The sequence below is a fragment of the Chlorocebus sabaeus genome, chromosome 4, assembly GCF_047675955.1.
Source record: "Chlorocebus sabaeus isolate Y175 chromosome 4, mChlSab1.0.hap1, whole genome shotgun sequence".
NCBI lineage: Eukaryota > Metazoa > Chordata > Mammalia > Primates > Cercopithecidae > Chlorocebus > Chlorocebus sabaeus.
Window position 1 is genome coordinate 78,182,802 of NC_132907.1, and position 22,173 is coordinate 78,204,974.

At 39.5% G+C, this 22,173-nt stretch overlaps 1 protein-coding gene across 1 annotated transcript in view; it reads left to right on the forward strand.

The window, feature by feature from the left end:
- Window positions 1–22,173, forward strand: part of MARCHF11 (membrane associated ring-CH-type finger 11) — a 114,753-nt gene that overhangs the window by 80,613 nt on the left and 11,967 nt on the right. The window contains exon 3 of the mRNA XM_007961246.3: window positions 9,012–9,204. Within this exon, the coding sequence (XP_007959437.2) occupies window positions 9,012–9,204 (193 nt within the window). The remainder of the gene's footprint in view (window positions 1–9,011; window positions 9,205–22,173) is intronic.

The window sequence follows — 22,173 nt, forward strand, 5'->3', positions numbered from 1 at the left end:
GTTTCTGGAAGAAAATATTTATTGACATTCTAAATTCTGTACAATAACATGAAATCCTGACAGCATTCCCGAGTACCCATGGGGAGCTCCCCACCCACCTCTCTGCTTTTTTGTTGGTTCCATGATCGAGTTCAAGGTATTTTAATGAACAAAATGATGATCTATGGTCAAGACACCATCCCTCAAAGGATGTGTGTTACCAATAGCTGAAGAAGTGGAGGAAAGATCTTTTCACACGAGAAAGTGAGTCTGGAGCATTTGGTCATGCCTAATTCTTTTGGAAATAGCAACCAACAATTTTCTTTTTTGATTTCTATGAATTAAAATTACACTTATTAACTTCAAATGAGTGGTCTCTTTTAAAAAACTTTTTAAAAAACCAAACAAAACAGGAACCTTTTGTTTTTCTGATACTATTTTGCTTCTATTTTAACTTTTGAAGTTAAAGTGGAGAAGAATGACAATTTGAACAATGGTGAGTCTTTTTAGCCACAACTGTAATTTATATGAGTCTTATTTATTTTTGGCATTTAAAAATGTTTTTAATGAAATTACACCAGTGAAAAATCAACAAAGTGATAGTTTGCATTATAATATGTAAGCAGCTGAGGAACCCTTTTTTTCCCTCTCTTTTTTGGGTTATAATAATTCTATAAATATTTGAAACACTAAATGTATCTCCACACAGTATCAAATTTCTACCATGTGGCTGATATGACAGGAGCTGATTCATAGTTGTCATAGCCCAAGTTCATATTTCTTAGAAATTAGAAATAATTGGGTCATATTTCTTGAAAATTTGATCATCTTTCTTGAAAAATCTTTGTCTGTAAACCCATTTCTAATAGGTGTAATAGGTGTGCATTCCTTGTTTAATGCTCACATCTATATTTTTCTTTTCTTTTCCTCTTTTTGCAAAGAAAATGGCTTTTATTAAGCTAAAAAGCGTGTACATCAAAAGTGTAGAAACAAGGAAGAAGAGGTTTGGAGGATCATTTAACAAGAACACTCCAACTTTTTAAAAAATAAATCTTATATAGTTCTTTTTGAATTGTATCTAACAACAATTTGTAGATTATCTTTTAAAAAAATTAATCCTAAGTCATTTATGATTTTTGTTGTTTATGTAGTATTGTTTTTGTAATTTCACTTTTCAACTTTTTGCTTTTTATATTTAAATATAATTGATAATTGTTGTCTCTTTTTTTTCTTTTTTTTGAGATGGATCTCACCCTGCCTCTCAGGCTGGAGTGTCGTGGTGTGATCTCACCTCACTGCAACTTCTGCATCCTGGGTTCAAGTGATTCTCCTGCCTCAGCCTCCTGAGTAGCTGGGATTACAGGGTAATGCCACCACACCTGGCTAATTTTTGTATTTTTAGTAGAAACAGGGTTTCACCATGTTGGCCAGGTTAGTCTTGAACTCCTGACCTCAGGTGATCCGCCTGCCTCTGCCTCCCCAAAGTGCTGGGATTACAGATGTGAGTCACCACACCCTGCCTGTTATCTTGTATTTTGAGGCTTTGCTAAATTAATTTACTACTTCTATTAGGTTTTCTTATAAATTCCCTACGATTTCTATGCAGATAATCATGCTATCTAAAAAGAGAGACAGTTTCATAGTTTTTCCTTCATGATTTTTATACTTTTCTCTTTTTGTTATTTAGTTCATTGCATTGAGTAGGACGCCCAGTGCAAGGTCGAATAGAAGTAAAACGGGTGAAAATCTTTGCCTAGTTCCTGATCAGAGAAAAGATAGCGTTTCCCCTCCACACAATTAGATATGATCCTATCTGTAAGTGTTTTTTAGATGCCCTTTTCTTTCTCTTCCTAGTTTTCATCATGAATGGGGGTATACCAAATGACTTTACCACATCTATTGAGAGGATAGTTTTATTTCTAATATGGTCTGTTGTATTGATTGCTATTTGGATGTTATATTGACCTTGCATTTCTAGGGTGAATCTCATTCACTCTTGCTGCACTGTTGTTTTTATATATTGCTGGATTCAGTTTGCTAATATCTAGTAGAGGATTTCTTCTCATCCATGCTCTTAAAGAATATTGGCCTGAAATTTGTCCTTTCTTATAATGTTTTTGTCAGGTTTTGGTATCAGCGTTGTGTTGGCCTTGTAAAATGAGTTGGAAAATGTTCTGTCCTCCTCTGTTTTCTGAGAGAGAATATGTCAGATTGATAAGATGTTGTCTTTAAATGCTTTATAACATCTGGTGAAACTGGTCCTGGAGGTGTTTGTTGTCTTGTTTGTGGAAAGCTTTTGATGACAACTTCAGTTTCTATGTAGAATTATTCATACATTCCATTTCTTCTTGAGTCAGTTTTGGTAATTAAGTTTTCTGAGGAAGTTACCTATTTCCTTCATGCTCTGGGATTAATGGGCATACAGCTATTTATAATATCTCCTTACTGCTCTTCCATCTTTAGCATCAATTATTATATCCCTCTTTCATTTAAGTAATTGTTAACAGTTTTTCCAGAGAAATGGTTCTGTGTTTTCTAATGATTTTCTCTAGGTTGTTTAGATTTCCTCTTTCTTAGGCAAAGCAACTTCCTTTTGTCTAATCTTTAGCTCAGCTCTGATAAATTTGTGAAAATGCTTTTCTGGCAGAAAAGACTCATACCAAATCATGAAAATCACTTTTAATATGCAGCCTATAAATACAGCTCTACAAAGAATGGGCATATAATTAACTCAATTTTGTATCTACATGTCAACTTGATTACACATTGAGATGTTTTCTGCCAGCATTTCAAATCCCAACTTTAGTGTTGCAATTTGCACACTATCTAAAGATGATTGAATGTAAGTTTTAGCTAAATTTGTTTTCTGAAGAGGACACCTCTTAAGAGCAGGTGTTCTCTCCTGTGACACTGTTGAGTAATCCCACCTGTCATATAGCACACAGTATAAATCATCATACTACAAATCTATTAACTTATGATTCATTCTGGCCTGCTTTGTAAAAACAAAGATGAAAGAGCACCCGAGACTGAATGATTTAAGGCACCCTGAACAGATCTTCTGTCACTCGGAGTTCAGCCTCATTCCCTCTGAGTACGTGCTACTTTCAGAGAGGAAATTGGTTCCTAGATTGAGAAGGTTTATTAACTCTTTCAGACAACAGAAAGACAGGTCCACCTTCTTCTAAATAGCTTCTCAGAGACCTGATGGAGTGTCTGTCTTTCTCAAGTGCTTAGCTTACTGGCTGGAAGGGATTTGTACAGGAAGAGACTTGGAGTATCCTGTCATTTCCTTAAAGAAAATTCACAGCTTTTTCTTCCCTCCTTTATTCTCTGAAGGCAGTAATAAACCTCTATTAATTAGTCATACTTCATTGATAAGAACACAATATTTGCCTGGTTTCACAGCAATCTGTGGAAATTATTGGAGTGCTTTTCTAATTTCTCGTGGAGAATGCTCCACTAACACAGAACCTCCCACACAAAGATACCCAACTCTGGGCCATGTACACTTTCAGAATCTTTGTAGGACTGGTGGACCCTATTGGTACATCTCTAGACAGTTACATGTAAGGAGAATGTTACATAATATCCAATGTGAGTTACTTAATTTCTCCCAAAATTTCACTAAAAGTAAAGAGATATAACTCCTTGAGCTTATATTCTTTGTGTTAAAATTAACAAACTGCAGCTTTCAGATTCAAGAAGTATTTGGAGATGCCATTTAGAAAGGTATGAGTCAGATTTTGGAACTTCGTTGGATTGTTTTCGCAGGTGTTGAATTTTTTCTATTCCCATAGCCACCTTTTAAATGGGTATGACTGTGCCCATGTTGTTTTTCCTTTCAGATATAGGATGTGTCAGTTTAAGTAGGGAATTAGGGGTGAGAGCAGAGAGAGTAGGCAGAGAGAAGGGCATTTTAGAAAGAACTGAGGCTTTGGAGACGGATCTGAGTTCTCCTTTCCTGACTAACTGGTGGCTTGGCCAGAGTGGGTCTTTATCCATAGGCACTGATAGGATGGATGTAGAGAGAGTGCAAATCTGGCAGTCGGATGAGTGGTGGAAACTAAAGTCCGAATTCCGTATATTTCCAGCATTTGCTGGGTGTGCTTAGCTCTGTGGTGCACAGGAGGGGGCATGAGACTCAGCATCTGCCACCGGGAAACCTGCAGTCTGGGGACAACGGGGACAGACATGGCTATCTGGGATTCGAGAGTGAAGGAATGAAGCCAGCTTTCCCCAGAAGTATAAATAGTGGACTGTGAGGGCCCAGATAGAATGATCCTTTTTAGGAGAGGAAGTGCATGAGAGGATGGCTTTTTAGAAGAGGTGGCATTAGTGCCAGGTATGGATGGATAGATCAGTTGAAAAAAGAGGAGACAGACGCTGCATGCTGAGGAAAGAGCGTGCTCAAAGGCACAGAGGGACCAAAGTAGAGAGTGCATTTGGTAGAATAAAAAGAAGTCATATGAAGTTGAATTGAGGGGTCTCCCTCCCTCCCTCCCTGCCTCCCTCCCTGTCTCCCTTCTTCCTTCCCTCCCCTCCCTCCCTCCCTCCCTCCCTCCCTCCTTCCTTCCTTCCTTCCTTCCTTCCTTCCTTCCTTCCTTCCTTCCTTCCTTCCTTCCTTCTTTCCCTGCTCCTTTCCTCTCTTCCTCTTAATCGCCCTCCATCCCTTTTTGATCCTTCTGCCAGACACTGAGGATATGTACTGAACCAAACATTTAGCCCTCCTCGCTGAAGCTTAGAGGGGCAGCTCCCCTTGCGTTAGGAATGAACCCCGGGGAATTACTCTGAGGAGCAGGGAATGACTCACAGCTTCAAGTTCAGCTAGAAAGCTCTTTCAGTAGCCTAGAGAAGACAGACTGGGAAGCTTCATCAGGAGAATTGTCATGGCACTGCAGAGGTGGGGTGTATGCCATTAATTGTTATCAAAGCTCTCGGTGGAATTATTATGTAGTCTAGTATAAGTGGTAAAAGCATGAACCTGGAAGCCAGACTACCTGGGTTTGTACCTCAGCTCCAGTCCTCACTAGATGTGTAACCTTGGGCACATTGTTTAACTTCTCTCTGCCTCAGTTTACTTACCTGTAAAATGGAGATAACAATAGTAATTCCCTCACAGAGAAGTTGTGGGAATTAAATGACTTAATACAAATAAATAAACTCTTAGAAAAGTGCCTGGCATGTATCAATCCTGTACAAATATAAGCTATAATTATTAAATTATTAAATTTAGTAAATTATTAAATTACTTATTCTAGTGCACTAAATGAGGGTGAACTTTCAAAAGAGGTGCCAGTTGATCCCACTTTTGCTGGAAACAGTAGATGAAATTGTTTGTTTTGTACAAGTAAACAGCTTTTCAGGAATATGAAAAAATCAGACATATTCAACTATTATGGAAAGAAAGAAAGAAAGAGAGAGCGAGAGAGTGAGAGCGAGAAAGAAAGAGCAGTAGCAACTATTTAGAGCCAATCTGGCTATTGTTATATTACTTTTCTTTCCAAATGTGGGAAGAAAGTTAAATGCAACACACATGCACGTGCATGCATACACACACACACGTACACACAGACACACACACTCCTATGTATCTCCTTAGAGGAGACAGTGTGTTTATCCATTGAAATATTTCACTGACAAGTTTTGGAAATAATCTCACAAACTTAAATCCTGGCCTTTGAATTATTTCCAGAACTTTTGGCTATAACGTTGGGGTAGAGAGAGAAGTCCCATGAGACTTATTTTCTACTTTTATCATCGAAGCAAATGGCCCATTAACACAGCTCCTTCAGGCTGAGTCCATTAGATGATGCACGCCCTCCAAGGGCAAGGACACCGGGAGAGTGTTTTCTAGTGGTCAAGGGCAAAATTGTTTCTTCTAGTGGAAGAATGAGAACAATCCTCCTTTTTGCACATAATGGTAGATATAAGAAAGCACCAAATATACTGGGCAGAGAAATTACCAAGAGGATAGCTGTCTTCAAAGGCAAATTCCTGTTTTTATAATCGAGGTTAGTAATTTTGGTTTCAGTAACGGTGTGTCCTCATTAACTATTCAGAAATGACGTTAATTTTAAGTTTCATCAGTATATGAGGAACGTCTGTTTACTTTTAAACACATTTGCATATTTGATTATTAGCAGGGTGTTATAAAACCAAAAAAAAAATTTCAGGGAGCTCACTATAGATTTTGTACAATTTACCCTTCTTTAAAAAATAATCTTCAAAAATCCCAAATTACTTCTTATGTTTACAACAAAAATAATTTCTATGATGATAGTGAATAGTTAAGCTTCCCAGTGTACTGTAATCAAGGGTTGTTCTTTTTTCCCTTGCCTCTGGACATAATCTTAAACACCTTCATTCCAAACTACCAGGCATTTGAATTGTACACAAATTTAAATTTGCTGTCACCAAAACAAATGTGAAGCGTTCCTGTTTCTTGTTTCTGGTGAGCCTCTCCCTTCATTCATTCACCCTCCTCACCTAGGAGCAGCCACACCTTGTGTGTCAGAAGTGTGCCATGCAGAAAATGGAAGAGGCTGGCACCTCAGGGTCGGTGCTTGGCCATTCATTTCCAGGGTCCCAGGAAATACTACAGCCAATGCATCCAACTGTCACTTCCATCCACCCAAATCCAAGCATTCAGTAGGGCCTGGCCACACCATGTCTACAGACACCATGGTGAATTATCATGCTGGGAGGCTTGGCTCAATTCATTAGTAGGTCTTATTGAAGCCAAATATAATTCATTACACAGTTTCGAGCTATTCAAATTTAACTCCCCTAAGATTACATCATAGAATTATTGGCAAACAGAAAATAGATATCAGTAAAGTCTCTTCTTGGTGAATCCTTGTTACTCACCTTTGGTTACCTAGGACTCCTCCAATTCAGGCATACACATTTCGAACATGCAGCCCACTATATGAAAGTCAAACACACATACACACACACACACACACACACACACACGCCTCATGGACTTAAAGGATGCTTTGTTTTCATCTATCTGATGTGATTAATAAATTGCCAAAGGATAAGGTAACGTCTATAGACATGGTAGCACCCATTTAGGATGGATGATAACTGTTTTCTTCGTTGCTCACCATGTTGCATTCAAAATAAATTTTAGTGAGCATCAAAACTGAACAAGAACAAGAGATACTGACACGTCACCTCTGTTCGGTGACACCAGATTTAAAATGGTTAAAGATATGAAGGCCTGGCAGTTTGGAATAAATGTACTTAAAATTATGTCGGGAAACTGGAATAAAACAATTTCAGACACATCTTGGGATACAGCCTTGATTCCTTTGTAATGACAAAATAACACCAACTAGTTTAATTATTTTTTATTGTAAGTTCTGCGATACAGATGCACAACGTGCAGGATTATTACATAGGTATACATGTGCCATGGTGGTTTGCTGCACCCATCAACCTGTCATCCAGGTTTTAAGCCCCACAGGCATTAGGTATTTGTCCTAATGCTCTCCCTCCCCTTTTTTCCCACCCCCCGACAGGCCCCGGTGTGATGTCCCCCTCCCTGTGTCCATGTGTTCTCATCGTTCAACTCCCACTTATGAAATGTTTAATTATTACTCATTCAGAATTGTAAAAGCACAAACCATTTCTCACTAAATTAATCTTTACATTAAAATGAATGGAAATCTCTTTCTCACGGTATTTCACCAAACTTTGTTGTTTGGTTCTGTTTTTCAAAAGAAAAATAAGGAAAATGACTTTAGAGAATGAAATATTTCAGATGTACATTGGTATTCAATCTTTAACAAATGTAGCATTTAATAGCGTCATGAATATGAAAGGTCACATACATACTTAAAAATGTTACATGTAAATTATTTATTTATCGTATGTGTACGAGAGAGAGAGTGTGACAGACAGACAATGAGAGAGAGAGGATCAGTGTCATCAACTTACCGTTTGGGGATACATAAGTTCAGATTGAAGGTAAGTAAAGCATTTGACGAAATTTCAGATTCATCTGATGGACACTGATTGCTTAAGCTCATTTTAAAAAAGATTTTAAAAAGTGTTTAAGAATTCTTCTGAGAAGCCATATATTGCCATAGCCAGAGTTCTTCCATACAGGATGAGATTATACAGGTTGTTTTGAGTTTCATGGTTTACTGACAAACCTTAATAACAAATCTGGTTTCATTTCTGCTTCAATTATGCAAGAATGAGAACATGACTAATTAATCCTCTCCAGTCAATAGCAGCCTTGAAGGATTTTTGATCATTTGTACTGTAAATTTCTTTTGAATATTGATACTTCAATATTCAAATTGGCACCAAATTATTTGCCCCACTGAAGAGTACATGCTGAAAATGTTTGTGAGTTTCAAAGGTACTTCATGTAGGTACAAATTCTAAATCTTGACAAAAATGCTTCATGGCTTACCCATTAGATAATAAAAAGTCAGTAATATCTGAGTATATGGAATGTACCAATAACAGATAATGTACAATTTTATACTTCCCTTATGATTATCCTAGTGTTATCTTAAATGACATTTTCACTGATGTTCTTATGTAACTTATTTGCTTTCTACATTTTTTTTTCTACAAAATCAAGAGACAGTTCCCTCTTTTTGCAGTAGCCAAATGTATTGAGAGCAAACTAAATTACCAGATAGAGAAGTTCTCACCATATATGGTCAGAGCGTATTTAATTTCATGCATGCGTGAAAGATAATAATGTGATTTCTAGGTACTAAATATTCCTTAGCCATTCACACTCAGTACTATTATCTGGAATCAAACTAGATTAAACTTACAGAATGGTGAATTACTGAAAATAATGAAGTTAAGGCAATTCATTAATCTTTATCTGCTTGTCTTTTTTATAGCCTGGATGAAATGAAAAAATTCATTTGGGGGACCGATCAGATTTCAAAGGGTCTAACATAATGAAAAGAAACACCGGACTGAAAATGTTTTTTTTTTTTTTCTTTTTAAATTACACACAGCACCTTTCTTACATGCCTCTGTTTTTCTTTTAGTGGCAGAGCATTTCTATAACACTGGTTGAGAAAGTTCAGATGATTGCTGTAATCCTAGGATCCCTGTTCTTAATAGCCAGTGTGACTTGGCTCCTCTGGTCAGCCTTCAGCCCCTATGCAGTGTGGCAGAGGAAGGACATCCTTTTTCAGATCTGCTATGGAATGTATGGTTTTATGGATCTAGTGTGCATAGGTAAGACCATGACCTTCAACGTTAACACACTGTCAGTAATCCATTTCTTTCAGCCATTACGTTTTCAGCATTCGGATCTAATAGAGAATGTTGTGGATTGAGTTATCTCAGTTCTCCAGTTAATGAATTAGCTGCGGGTCACAATTGGGCTGCTTTTCTAAGAAAGCACAGAATCTATATTCCTGTGTAGTTTGAAAAAAAAAATTAACAGGTTAATGCCCATTTAAAGTGAGATATTGTGCAACTGAAAGAAAGGAGGAGGGGTTGAAGAAATTATTTGGAGTGAATGATCTAAGGATAGTCGTTTATTTCTAAGGAATAAGAGCAAACCAGTTACCCTTTACAAAGCTGGGGGTCCTGGCCGATGCAAATGGCGTTACTGTATTGTGCATTTGGGGAGAGGACAGACATCTCCGTGTCTTACATCATGATGACTGTGCAGATTCTCTGAGGGCAGAAAGGGGCCCCTTGGAAGGTTAGGGACTTGGGGACAGTTTTCCTTGCTGGCCTGTGTCTCTTTGTTTTACTTAATAAACTCAGTGACTTAGAAGATGAAAAGAATCAAACATTGTAGCTAAAATAAACCCTAGGAAAAGGTTACTTCTGTGTTTCATTTGACCCATCTGTTGTTCCCTAGTACTGTGAGAAAACGGAAGCCGATCATGCAGCATTTATGTGGCATGTGTGAGGTGCACAGGCATCGCGATGGTGACCAGTTGGCGAGGGGTAGAGCGGTGTGGGTGGCTGTAGGGAGGTACCACGGCATCCGGAGCATTTTCCTGCTCTGATGTGGCAGAAATGCACAGGCTCCACCCAGATCTACCGAATTAGGAACTTCAGGGGTGGGGCCCAGCCATCTGAGTTTTACAGCCCCTCCAAGGTTCTGATGCACGCTGAAGCTTGAGGACTACTAGCTTCAGGGGATGGATGCTACGCTTGGGATCAAGAGACTTGGTTTCTAATCCTGACCTCTGCTTGGACAGGTCACCTTCATGCCTCCATACTTCTGTTTTCTCACCTATAAAAATGCGAAAGGATAATTCCAACCATGCAAGTCTAAATAAAGGAAATAATGATTATAAAATAATTATGTTATTAATTAGAAGTTATAGATTAACTATGTTTGATTAAGTTGGAAACGTTGAATAACTTTGAGATCACTTAAATTTAATGCCTCTACTTACTAGAGCTTTAATTTGACTAGCAATTTTAGTATCTTCAGTCATTTTTTTCTAAAAGAACTCTATAAGTGTTTAAAATATGATCAGCATGATTTTTTGTTTTTACTTTTTTTCTTTCCTCTTTTCTCACTAGTACAAGTCTAACAAGAAAGAAAATGATCAAATTTCAGGCCAGAAAGAAAAAAAATGAAAGAGCGAATGTTTTGAATAATATATAAACTGACTAGATGTTGCTTGAATAATTGAGCTAATCATGTATATGAACAATTTGCATGAAATGTGATAATGCATATGAAAGCATTTGGAAGTTCTAAATCTTTATTCAAATATAATCTCTAAGGCATTGCTCTAATAAAGAAGAATCACACAATTGATCCACAAATTGAATCCCTTAACACATTCAAAGACAGGGTTTATTCTGTCTTTCAGCATGAATGATATAAAATGAAGTGTTCCGTTGATATTAAAAGGGAAGAGGCAGAATAAAAGAGCCAGTTAGTTCCCAAGCCAACCTGGAAAGAAAAAAAGTTCAGTTGACGTTCTTACCCTCAGAATAAACACTCAAAAAGACCATGCATTTCCTGGTTAGGAAATGATTTTTTTAAAAATTTCACAACTTACATTTAGTGCTGAGTTATTATATCTTAAATTCTGATGACTAATGTTAGTATTTTAGTCAAGATTATTACAATTCTGCTTTCAAGAGCAAAGACATATGAACAAATAATCTTTCAGTAATATATGACAATTTCAAGCTTCTCTTTTAAAATTTGAGCATTTGCCCATTTTATAAAATCAAATTTCTTAGAAACAAAAACAGTTGCCATTTCTCTGGAGATATTTTGGAGAATAAGTTTTTTTAAATTTTTTAAAATTATGCTTTAAATTCTAGGGTACATGTGCACAACGTGCAGGTTTGTTACATATGTATACATGTGCCATGTTGGCGTGCTACACCCATTAACTTGTCATTTACATTAAGTATATCTCCTAATGCTATCCCTCCCCATTCCCCCCACCCCACAATAGACCCCGGGGAACATCACACACCGAGAATGAGTATTTTATTTGAGTCTTAAATATTGACAGTACGTTTCATTGTGTTTTGACTCATCAAATCCTAATTTTATCATTCCATGATCTATTTGTATATTTTGAAAAAAAATAAAGAATTCTGATTGAACATTGTTTATTTTACTTGGCAATTTCACTAATTAGTCTGTTCTGGCCTGGAGAATATCTTAATTTTTTTCCCCAAGGAATTAAGAAACTATTATAGTAAGATAGCAAAATACTCGTAGTCTACCAATAGCCAATTGGATTGCAGCCAGGAAGAGCTCCTGCTAATATTTCAAATTAATTCAAATGTCTGCAAATTAAATGCAGACAGCAACAAAGATCATACTGATTGTACCTTAAATACTCCTGACTGGAAGACTTAGAGTTAGAGTTAGTGTGAAAAGCAGGTTTACAACTTTGCATCCCATTTCCTCAGCTCAGTTTAATAAATATTTCCTAGGAACTTTCTATGTGTTGAATAGTGCTAGGTTCTGCGAATAAAAATAAGAGTCGCCCACTTTCCTTCCCCCAAGGAGCTCATGAGGAGGACAGGCAGGTAAGTAAGTAATTAGAATATGGTGTGCACAGTTGCAAAAGTATGCACAGGAAGGGGTAGTTGGACAACACCAGGAGGGATGAACCCTGCGGTGCTGTGTGTAGGGAGGGGAAGGTTTCAGGCTGATTTCATGGTGAAGTGATAGCCAAGAGATGAACAGATACTTGGCAAATAGAGAGCTGGCCTCCTTCTTGCCATGAGAAGAGGTGAGATTGGCTCCCCATTCAAAGAGTTTTAACATAATTGGAGACATCCCTCTTTCCTGTCTGTCCAAGCTTTCCAAACTTGATTCTACCTAAGTAGAAGAAACAGGTTGGCAGCTTCATAAATATCATTTGAAAAAATTACTCTGAAAATCCATAGAAGATTGTTCCAGAATCCAAAAATGTTATCATCCAGCCAGTCTATGTAATGCTTAGGAGAGTTGGATTGTTAAACAGAAGTTAAGATTTGGAGAACATTTGTTTACTTGGGGAAATTTATGTACTTATTCCTAGGCACAGTGAATTTGTTTGTTGCTTTCATTCGTAATTAATACATTTTCCTCTTTCCCAATATTTAGGGTTTTTTTCTTGCTATTAACCTTTTGAGTTCGCTCAAGGGTCTAGCCACTATTATAGTTGAAACATCTAGATCGGGGCTGTTCAAAATAACTTTCTGCAAGGACGAAAATATTCTGTATCTGTGGCATCCAATTCTATTGACACTAGCGAAATTTGGCTATTGAGCACTTGAAATGTGGCTAGTGAGACTGAGAAGTTAATTTTCAATTTAATTTAAATAGCCACATGTGGCTAGTGGCTGTTACTTTAGACACAGATTCTACACGGTTTAATGGCAAGTGTGTAAGAACTTGAATAACAGGTTTCCCTTTGTCTGTATAAATGGGTTGCATTTGCTAAGTGATAAAGGAATTCCTTTCCAAGAGAGGTGAATAAAGTGAAAATGAGCTTGAGAATTAAGAGAAGGGTGTTAAAGTATGTGTGATTGCCAAGAGTTAGACAGTGATAAAGGAGAGACACGTTAGACAAATGACTCTTTTTGTTACTGGACTTTTTAAGAATACTTCTGTGGATCAAGTGTGAATTTTAATTTTCAATCTACTTATTATAAAATTCACATCTGTTTTAAGGAGATTAGAATGTAAAGAGATTCTATTTGGGGAGCACTTCTGCATATTTAAATAGATGGCATGATTGTACCCCAGGAAAACTAATAGAAAGGATTTAAGTCACTTTAGGATTTAAGCTAGTGGCAGTAATTTAGGGAGAAGTAACAGCCAGGGAAGCTCATGTTGGCTCCCCGCTAAAAAAGATTTGCACGGTGGACAAAGGAAGATGAGCAAACCCAGAAATGAAGCCCACCTGCCCGGCAGAAGGCCTTGGGCAGAGGATTTGCTTCTTCACTCCACCCTGGACACTTTGAGAAAAAAAAGAAGACCATCATTTCCACTGACCCTTTGACTGAAGGGAAGCTAGTGCCACAAGAAGAATATGTTTATTAATCACTAAAAGTTTGAGGGACCAGAAGAGGGCCATGTGATTACAGGAGTTATTAGATTAACTTGCATCTAAAAAGTGAGGGCAGTCACCAAGTCATTTTAGCATCTGATAGAACCAGATGAGGTGAGTTCAAGTTCTTGTTAATAGAAGCAGCAAACCAAAACTCTGTTATCGTCAGTGATATTTGCAAAATAGAGATAGTAGTGCTTGTACCTCTAATCAACACTGTAAGTTAGTGGCAAATCCAAGTCTGGAGATGTTTTGATCTTCCCTCAAACACTATGGGAAGAAACTGATTACGTTTATAACACTTAAAAACATGGATTGCTTTGGCCTCTTAAAAGTTTTCCTAATTGTCCGTATAATATACACACACATAAAATTTGTGTTTATAATTGTGAAATCTATAAAGTTAAAAAAGACCACTTAACTCACATCCTCAATTCTGCTATGCTACTCCCTTTGCAGAAATGTCCCCTCTCTGCATTTTGAGGTTTATCTTCCAGATTTTTTCATTAGGTTTACATGGGTTTAGGTACATGGATACTTCTGCATTTTATTTATAAGTGAGATCGTACTGTACAAGGTGCTGAGAAAATAGTCTTTTTCACTCAACGATGTAATCTAGAGATCTTTCCCTGTTATAACAGATGCACAACAATGTATTTAAACTTTTTTCTACTGATGAATTTTTAGGTTGCTACCAATTTTTGCCATTAGGGACCATGCTGTAAAGGACATCATTTCACATGAATATTTCTGTTAGCACAATTCTGAGAAGTGGAAAGTCTGGGTTGAGTAATAAGCTTATGTAAATTTTGGTAAGTCCTTTTATATTGCCACCTAAAAAGGCTTTATCAATTTATCTCCCCCCCCCAATACATATGAGGTCCCGTTTCCTCATACCATGCCAACTATGGATATCATCACTTGTTTGACATTTTCATCAGTGGTTTTAACGTTTAACATCATTCGAGTAGTTTTCTTAAAATTAATTCCATAGCTATTTAGTTTGTGGGACAATTTTATCTAAAAAAAATAAAAATGGCTCTACTAGGTCATGCCAATGTGCAGCACTTCCTGCCTGATGTTTTTTGGGATCTAAGGGTGTGATATGCAGGGACATCGACGAGCTCTAATCTGTAAACGCTAAGAACTGATCAAGATCAGAGACCTTTGCCTCTCAAAAACCCTGAGTTCTCCAGCACACTTTAGGAGTCTTTGGGTCACATTTTTAAAAAACTCTATTATACTTTTAACACTGAGGGGATTTTAGTTCTCAGTCTGTCTCTTTTTAGTATAGAAAGTGCTCCCTGAAGTTGCTACAAGAAAAATAGTCCTCTCTGTGGCTAAAGTATTGATCCTGTTATTATTGCCTGTTCTTTTTTTTTTTTTTTGAGACAGAGTCTCGTTCTATCGCCCAGGCTGGAGTGCAGTGGCGCGATATGCAAGCTCCGCCTTCCGGGTTCACACCATTCTCCTGCCTGAGTAGCTGGGACTACAGGCATCTGCCACCACGCCCAGCTCATTTTTTGTATTTTTAGTAGAGATGGGGTTTCACCATGTTAACCAGGATGGTCTTGATCTCCTGACCTTGTGATCCACCCGCCTCAGCCTCCCAAAGTGCTAGGATTATAGGTGTGAGTCACCACACCTGGCGCCTGTTCTTCGTATTATTTTATTTCTCATATTAAAGCACAAGCATGCACAATGGAGGAGATATAGGTGTATGCACGCGCGCGCGCGCACACACACACACACACACACACTCTCTCTCTCTCTCTCTCTGTCTGATCCCGGATTGATCCCTGACATATACCCACGAGGAACCAAAAATATCTCTCTTGAGGCTCTTTTAAAATAATGAATTAAAGTATAATGTAATTGTTTATGTTATCTTTCTTTTGAAAGCTACAGAGATTAGGGAATTTTAAAAAATAACCTGAGATATACCAGAATGAGGATCAGATCAAAATTTCTTATTGTACCAGTTATATTTAATACTAAAAAAAAAAATGCTGCTTCTACAGGAAGTTCATGCTCTCCAACAAACTTTTATTTTCTTGTACTTTGAAATGAAATAATTTTTCTTTAAATCCATGTAAATTCTTTTTTCTTTTTCTTTTTTTTTTTTGTTGACACAGAGTCTTGCTCCATCACCCCGGCTGGAGTGCAGTGGTGTGATCTTGGCCCACTGCAACCTCCATCTCCCGGGTTCAAGAGATTCTCCTTCCTCAGCCTCCTGAGTAGCTGGGATTACAGGCACACGTCACCACACCTGGCTAATTTTTGTATTTTTAGTAGAGACGGGGTTTCACCGTGTTGGCCAGGCTGACCTTGAACTCCTGACCTCAAGTGATCCACCTTCCTCGGCCTCCCAAAGTGCTGGGATTACAGGCATGAGCCATCTTGCCTGGCCTATGTAAATTCTCACAGTTATTATTATAACCTTTTTAAAAAATCTGTCTGTCCTGTTCGATAATACATCTAGCCAGAGCTACTTTGGCACACACAAGAAAACTACTTAGAGTTACCAGTTGGTAATACGTTCACATCTCATTATAGAATTTAAGAATGATAAATACCATGTATTACTATGGTCTTAGATAGATTATATTGGACATATATTTACATGTTTTAAAGTGAAGGTAATATTTTTCTCTTGCTTCACTTTTTTCCAGATAGAGCAGTTAAAAGTATCACATAGTCTAACATTTTATTGACATGAAGCTTAAAATATACATTTACTAACTCTGTGCAGTATGAATAAAGGTGAAGAATTTTGAAAATGAAATTCAGGATAATCAAACTCTGTGATCACAGTTAAGTTTCCCACATGGCAGATGGACTGGTCACTTGTCTGTTTAAAACCTGTATTGTTTCCCCCTAAAATGATGCCTTTAGGTCATCATCGTCCACCTTGTAGCTTGCTTTCTATGAATATAAACCAACTAGAATAAGGAAAACATAAGAAAATAAATCTACTGCTAAAGAAAAAAAATTATAATCCATTTCAAACAAAATATACATGACTTTTGGACTATCTCCTTTAAAAAGTTTTTCACGCCCGCTCATATCTCTCAGCATGATTCAGGAGTTGACAATGATTTCTTAAATTATTTTAGGTTAAAAACTTACTTACTGAAAGGAAAGAGAAAGAAATTAGCATTGGAAGTTGAAATATGCCATGATTTACAGCAGAAAAAAATGAGTTTGCCAAAGACGTCAGGAGAGCCTTAAGTTCGTTGCCCCACAGGTTCATCAACCATAGGCGAGTGTGCTTGAAAGTGTAACTGTGGGTAAGACCTGCAAAATGTGCAACCTTTGGATCATTGTTGATAGGTAGCAATTTCTTAAACTGTAAAATATTTATGAATAAATGTGAAATTCATCAAGTAGTTTCAAGTGAAGAATGTAAAACTACCAAGAGAACAATCAAAATGTCCACTGAAGACTTTAGGGCCTGTGTGGTTTGGGGATGTCTGAGTAGACTAAGTTCTTTCCTGGTCTCCCTGTGGAGAGCCAAGACCACCGGAATCCAGTGTGGTCTGATTCGGGGCCACTTGCACAGTGAAGATACTTTCTCTACAGGAAGTGGAGACCACAGCTGCCAACCACCAACACCCCTGTACATCTCAGAGCTGTACAAGCACAGCAGCTGCACACCATTCAAAAGTGTCATCAATTTTAATCAAAAGACTTTGATCAAATCCACCCATTTGATTACCATCCAATCACTGCCACCACTACCAAGCCTGAAATCTGAGCTCCTGTGGTTACTGAGGATAGCCGAGCTTTGGAAGTTGACAGGTCGGCATTCACCCATGGAGTGGGGGTGCAGAGGCTGCTTACTACTGAGGCTGACAGTTTGGGTTACATGGCAGGCGAGTTGTAGGAGGTGGTGTTGCTGTGTCTATCTCATTTCGAGTTTCATGAAGTATTAATGTGGATGTGTCTGCATAAATCATAGGGCATGTGAAGAATGAAGCTCACCTTAAACCCTATTTAGCTTAATAACCAGGAGAGTTAATTAGCCTAGTATTTCCTTTTGGAGTCTTCATATAACTGCAATTTTCCGTCCAGACAGAAGTATATCACCCATCTCTGCTGCAGGAAATGCTTCCCTTTCCTGATTTATCATTTGATCTGGGAACTACATCTTCCCAAGCACCACAATTTGACTACTAAGGAGACCTTTGCACAACTGCTTCTGCAGAAAGGACAGGAACATTCTTCTCCTCTTGCCCAAACACCTGTGGGTTTTCCTTCAACTTTCATCCCAAGTGGAGGAGCCCTGGACGGTGAGGTTGGCCGTGCCGGGTGTCTGTTACTCACGCAGACTTGACTGTTGCAGGTTGGCATGTTCTGGTAGGTCATTAGGAATCATTTCTTAAATTGAGTAGAATTCCTTTACAAGCACAGATCATTATTTCCTGGCTTCAGACTATCTTAGCATGCTTCGCGCCCCAGGAAATGCCTCAGCTTCATTTAGAGAGAGTTTGATTCAACGTGATGAGCCTGAAACACAAGCAGCAGTTCATCCTCCAACAGGAGTCCCTGCCTCGGATTCTTCATGCTTTGAGCACGTACTGGGAAGGCCCTGGAAAGCGGAGGCAGAGCAGCCCTTTGTAGTGAGAAATTGTTGGAGGAGAAACAACGCTTTATCCTTTATATGCTTTGAGAAGTAGGCCATTATTTTGTCTCTTCTCTGGAGGTACAAATTATGGGCTTTTCTATGCCTTAATCATGCTGTTTACCGATGTCTCTAAAGATTATTATCATAGTTGGTTATGAGTGATACCGTTGCCTTTAAAATCCTGGGAAATAACACAGAAGGGAACTTGTTTTTGCTACTTGCCCCTTAGTGCTGCACATGGAATGGTCTCTCAAGGCTAGTTAACCCTTTAAGGCCCCCTCAAGGGGGGAAAACACCCCAACCTAACACTTTGCTCTTATCTGACTCTGTAAAATTAAAGTTCTTATGGAGAAACATTAATATAATTAGCAGGACAGCAGACCAAATATGTTACTGTTGAGTTTCGTCTCCTCCATAGAAGATAGTGTGACACTGTCAGCTGTCTCTTTCATTGGGGGCAGTCTAGCCAAAGCAGCATTAGTAATCTGTCGAGCCAACATTCATTGCGTATTTACCGTGTGCTGAGCCTGGCGTGTGGGATAGAGGTATAAATAGAACAAGGCTTGGCAAATTGCAGCCCGAGGGCCAAATCCAGCCCACTCCCTGTGTTTGTACAGCCCAGGATCTAAGAATAGCTTTTACATTTTTAAATGGTTGAATACATTTTTAAAAATATTATTTCATGACATGTAGAAATTGTAGCGAATTTAAACTTTGGTGCCCTTGGATAAAGTTGTACCTGGAGGCAGCCATATCCGTGTATTTATGTGCTGTTGATGAGAAGTTGTGACAGTGAATGAAAGGTTAGCACGGCCTGAAAGATTTACTATCTGGCCCTTTTCCGAAAAGGTTTGTGGAGCCCTGGAATATAACAATTCCCTACTTTCCACCTGAGGAGGAGACAGCCAGGGAAATAAGCAATTATAGCTTGGAAGTGCCAGGAGAGAAATGTATATGAGAGCTACTAGGCGGGGGTTAATTACACTTAGGACCAGCAAAGTCTATGGGGGAGAAAAATTTTAAGGAAGAGCAGGATTTAGGATGGGGCCCCGAGAGAGGCAAATGCCTAGACCTAGTAACGTATGAAGTCCTGTCTTTTTTAAAGAAATCGTGTGAAATCTGGAATGGCAAGAACAAAAGACAGTTGTTGAGGCATAGCAGTAAGGAAAAGGAGCCTGTGGGTGGAGCTCAGGAGGGAGGCCAAACTGAATGCTCAGGGAGCCCCAGAAGGATCCCTGAATGTGGCTGATCAAGCTTAGTGTTAAAAAGAGGTGTTTGATAGCATGGAAGCACAAAGGAGAGCGGGGATGAAAAAGTGAGAAATACTGTAATAACCCAGGCAAGTGATTAGGCCTGCATTAAGATTGCTGGGAAGCTGCTAGAATTAAAAGGGATTAATCACAAGATACGGTGATCAGCTGGATGGCGGTAGGATGGAAGGGGTTGGAGGGCTAAGAGCAAGAGGCCATCAAGTGTTATTCACAGAGGCTGATTGGGAGATGGGCCATCAGTTGCTAAAACACTGGCTATCAGAAGAGGGCTAAGGGAGAGAAAGTCATAGGCTCCTTCTGATGTTTTCTTTTTGCAGAGTGGGGAATCCAAGTGGATATGGCCAGTATGCAGCCAGATTTAAGGGTCTGGAACTCAGGCTAGAGGTTGGAGCTGGAGATTTGTATCTGGTAACTGAAACCAGTGTCTGCAGGGAAATTTCTTGGTGAGAGGAGCAGCAGTTTGGGGAATGCGGTGGAGAAACAGGAAGGGGAGGGAGAGGATCGTGGCGGGAAAAGAAGAGAGTGGGGTGAGGTGCACGAGGAGGAGGTAACTTCTAGGAGGAGGAGCAAGTGGCCAATGGTGCCAGATGTCCTGTAAAGGGTTAGGTGAAATCAAGCCAACGATGACTCACTGGACTTGGCAGTGGGTTGAGAAGGTCTGGGATGGGCAGAAGGGGGTCCAGAGGTGAGTTCACAAATCTTAGCTGACAAAGGACACAGTTAAATGAGGGTAGAAGCCAGAGTGAGGTGTGGAATCAAGAAAGGTTTTTGTTTGTTTGCTTTAATAGTAGTGTTAGGCATGGGTGGATGGTGAAAAGAAACACCTGGAAGAAATCAGAAGAAAGTGTGAAAATCCAGAGATGGGAAGGGGCAGCTTGATGTCCCTGGGACTGAAGAGACAAGAGCCCAACACCCAGGAAGGGCTTTGCCTTGCACAGGAGGGACCCTGTGTCCTGAGGGGAGGTGGGCACAGCTGGAGGCAGCTGTATATTCTGCCTGAGAGAATGAGACATTGAGAGGCCTCCTTTCAAAAGACTCCTCGTTTCTCAGTAAGTAGGTAGTGTGGCCATCCGCTTAGACAACAGAGGCACAATGTGAGAAAAGACTTGGAGGAGAGCAATGAATGTGATGCTCAGCTGCTGAGGGCCCTAGGGAGAGGAGGCTAAGCCCCCTGCAGAATCACGGCATGACTGAGCACCTCCCTGAGGCTGGAGCAAGGCCACCAGATCCACAAGGCCATGTGGCTATGGTCTGTTGCCCAATAGGGATGAAGAGTAAGTACAGAGAGGTGAAGTGGTGAGACTGGGTTAAGATATGGTCTTGTTCTCCAGAATTTCTGGAAGGCAGAGCAACAAGATTAACCTTGCCTTTCCCCTCAAGTGAGGAGACAATGGCTACAGGATGGGCTGAGCTTTCTAGGCTGCTAGGGAAGGAGCCAAAGCCAGAAAGAAGCTGGTGCATTGGGAAAAGATCATCAGTCTAGGGCCTCAAAGTCTTTAGGAGGTGGAAGGAGGTGCATTGAGATTAAGAAGGTAGGTGAGTGGGAGGCCTTGGAGGTTGTTGTCAGTAATGGGATGGGAGAGCTTCAGAGCTTGGAATTGGAATGGTTTCTGGAAGAGCAAGGCCCAGGCTAGGGCAAGAGAGGAATAGTAGAGGGCAATGGGTTGTGTGTGTTAGGCCAAGCCATCCACGTGGACCCTGAATCACGTGGGTGTAGGGGGATGGAGGGTGTCCAGGAGCCAGGGGTCAAACCATCCATGACCATGGAGGGTAGCTGAGAGGCCACCAGGGCACATCTCCCATGGCTTTATTCCATATATGAGTGTGCACATGTGTGTGTTTTGTGAGGCTTTACCCTGTCACTCCATGGCTTTCCAGAAGACAGGCTGTGGGATTTCCAAACACATGAGACTCAGGAGCAACTGCATAGCCTCAGAGAGCTCTGAGTGTATCTGCAGGAAGTCTAAAGTGAGCTTATGTAAGAGGCCAAATCAACATGGGAATGGGAAGCCTTCCTTGGAAGAGAAAGCAGAAAGTGGACTGTGCAGCAGTGAAGTCACACCATTACAAGAAGAGCCACCTGTCCCCATCCCTCACTGGGGAAGGTCTAGAGGAGGCTGCTCCATTAACCTGAAAACCTGAGGATTTTTCTTCAGAATGAACCCGGCCCCTCTGGGGAGCTGTTGGATTTGTACTATTTTGCACCAATGAACTTTCTCTCAAAGGAATGTGAACACGATCATTCTTCTAAATGATGCTTAAGGATGTGGAACCGTGGGTGCCGTCAGGGCAGGGGAGACAAACTCTGGGCCATCGGGAACCACACAGCTGAGCATAGAAATGAAGCCCATAGATGTTTTCAGCTGCTTCCGAGGAAAGAATTTGACTTAGGGTTTTTAAAAATGCATCTCCAGTGATGTCTAAGATTGTGTTTACTGTGATCCGGGCAACATTCTAAGCACTTCACCTAGATTTTCCCACTTAATTTTCACAACCATCTTAGGAGGCATAGATACTGTTATCATTCTCATCTGAGAGATGAGAAAGCAATGAAGCAATTTCCCCAAGATCAAACAGATGGCGAGCAGGACCCAAAATAAGAACCCAGACCCTGTCGCTCCAGAGCCTGTGTAATGAGTAAGGTGACCCACGTAATTCTGTTTATTGTTTGGTAAAAACCCCTCTTTATATGCTGAGCTTGAATAACTTGAAGAACTTACAAAATGTTTTCTATATAAACAATAAAGTGAAGCTATTTAAATTA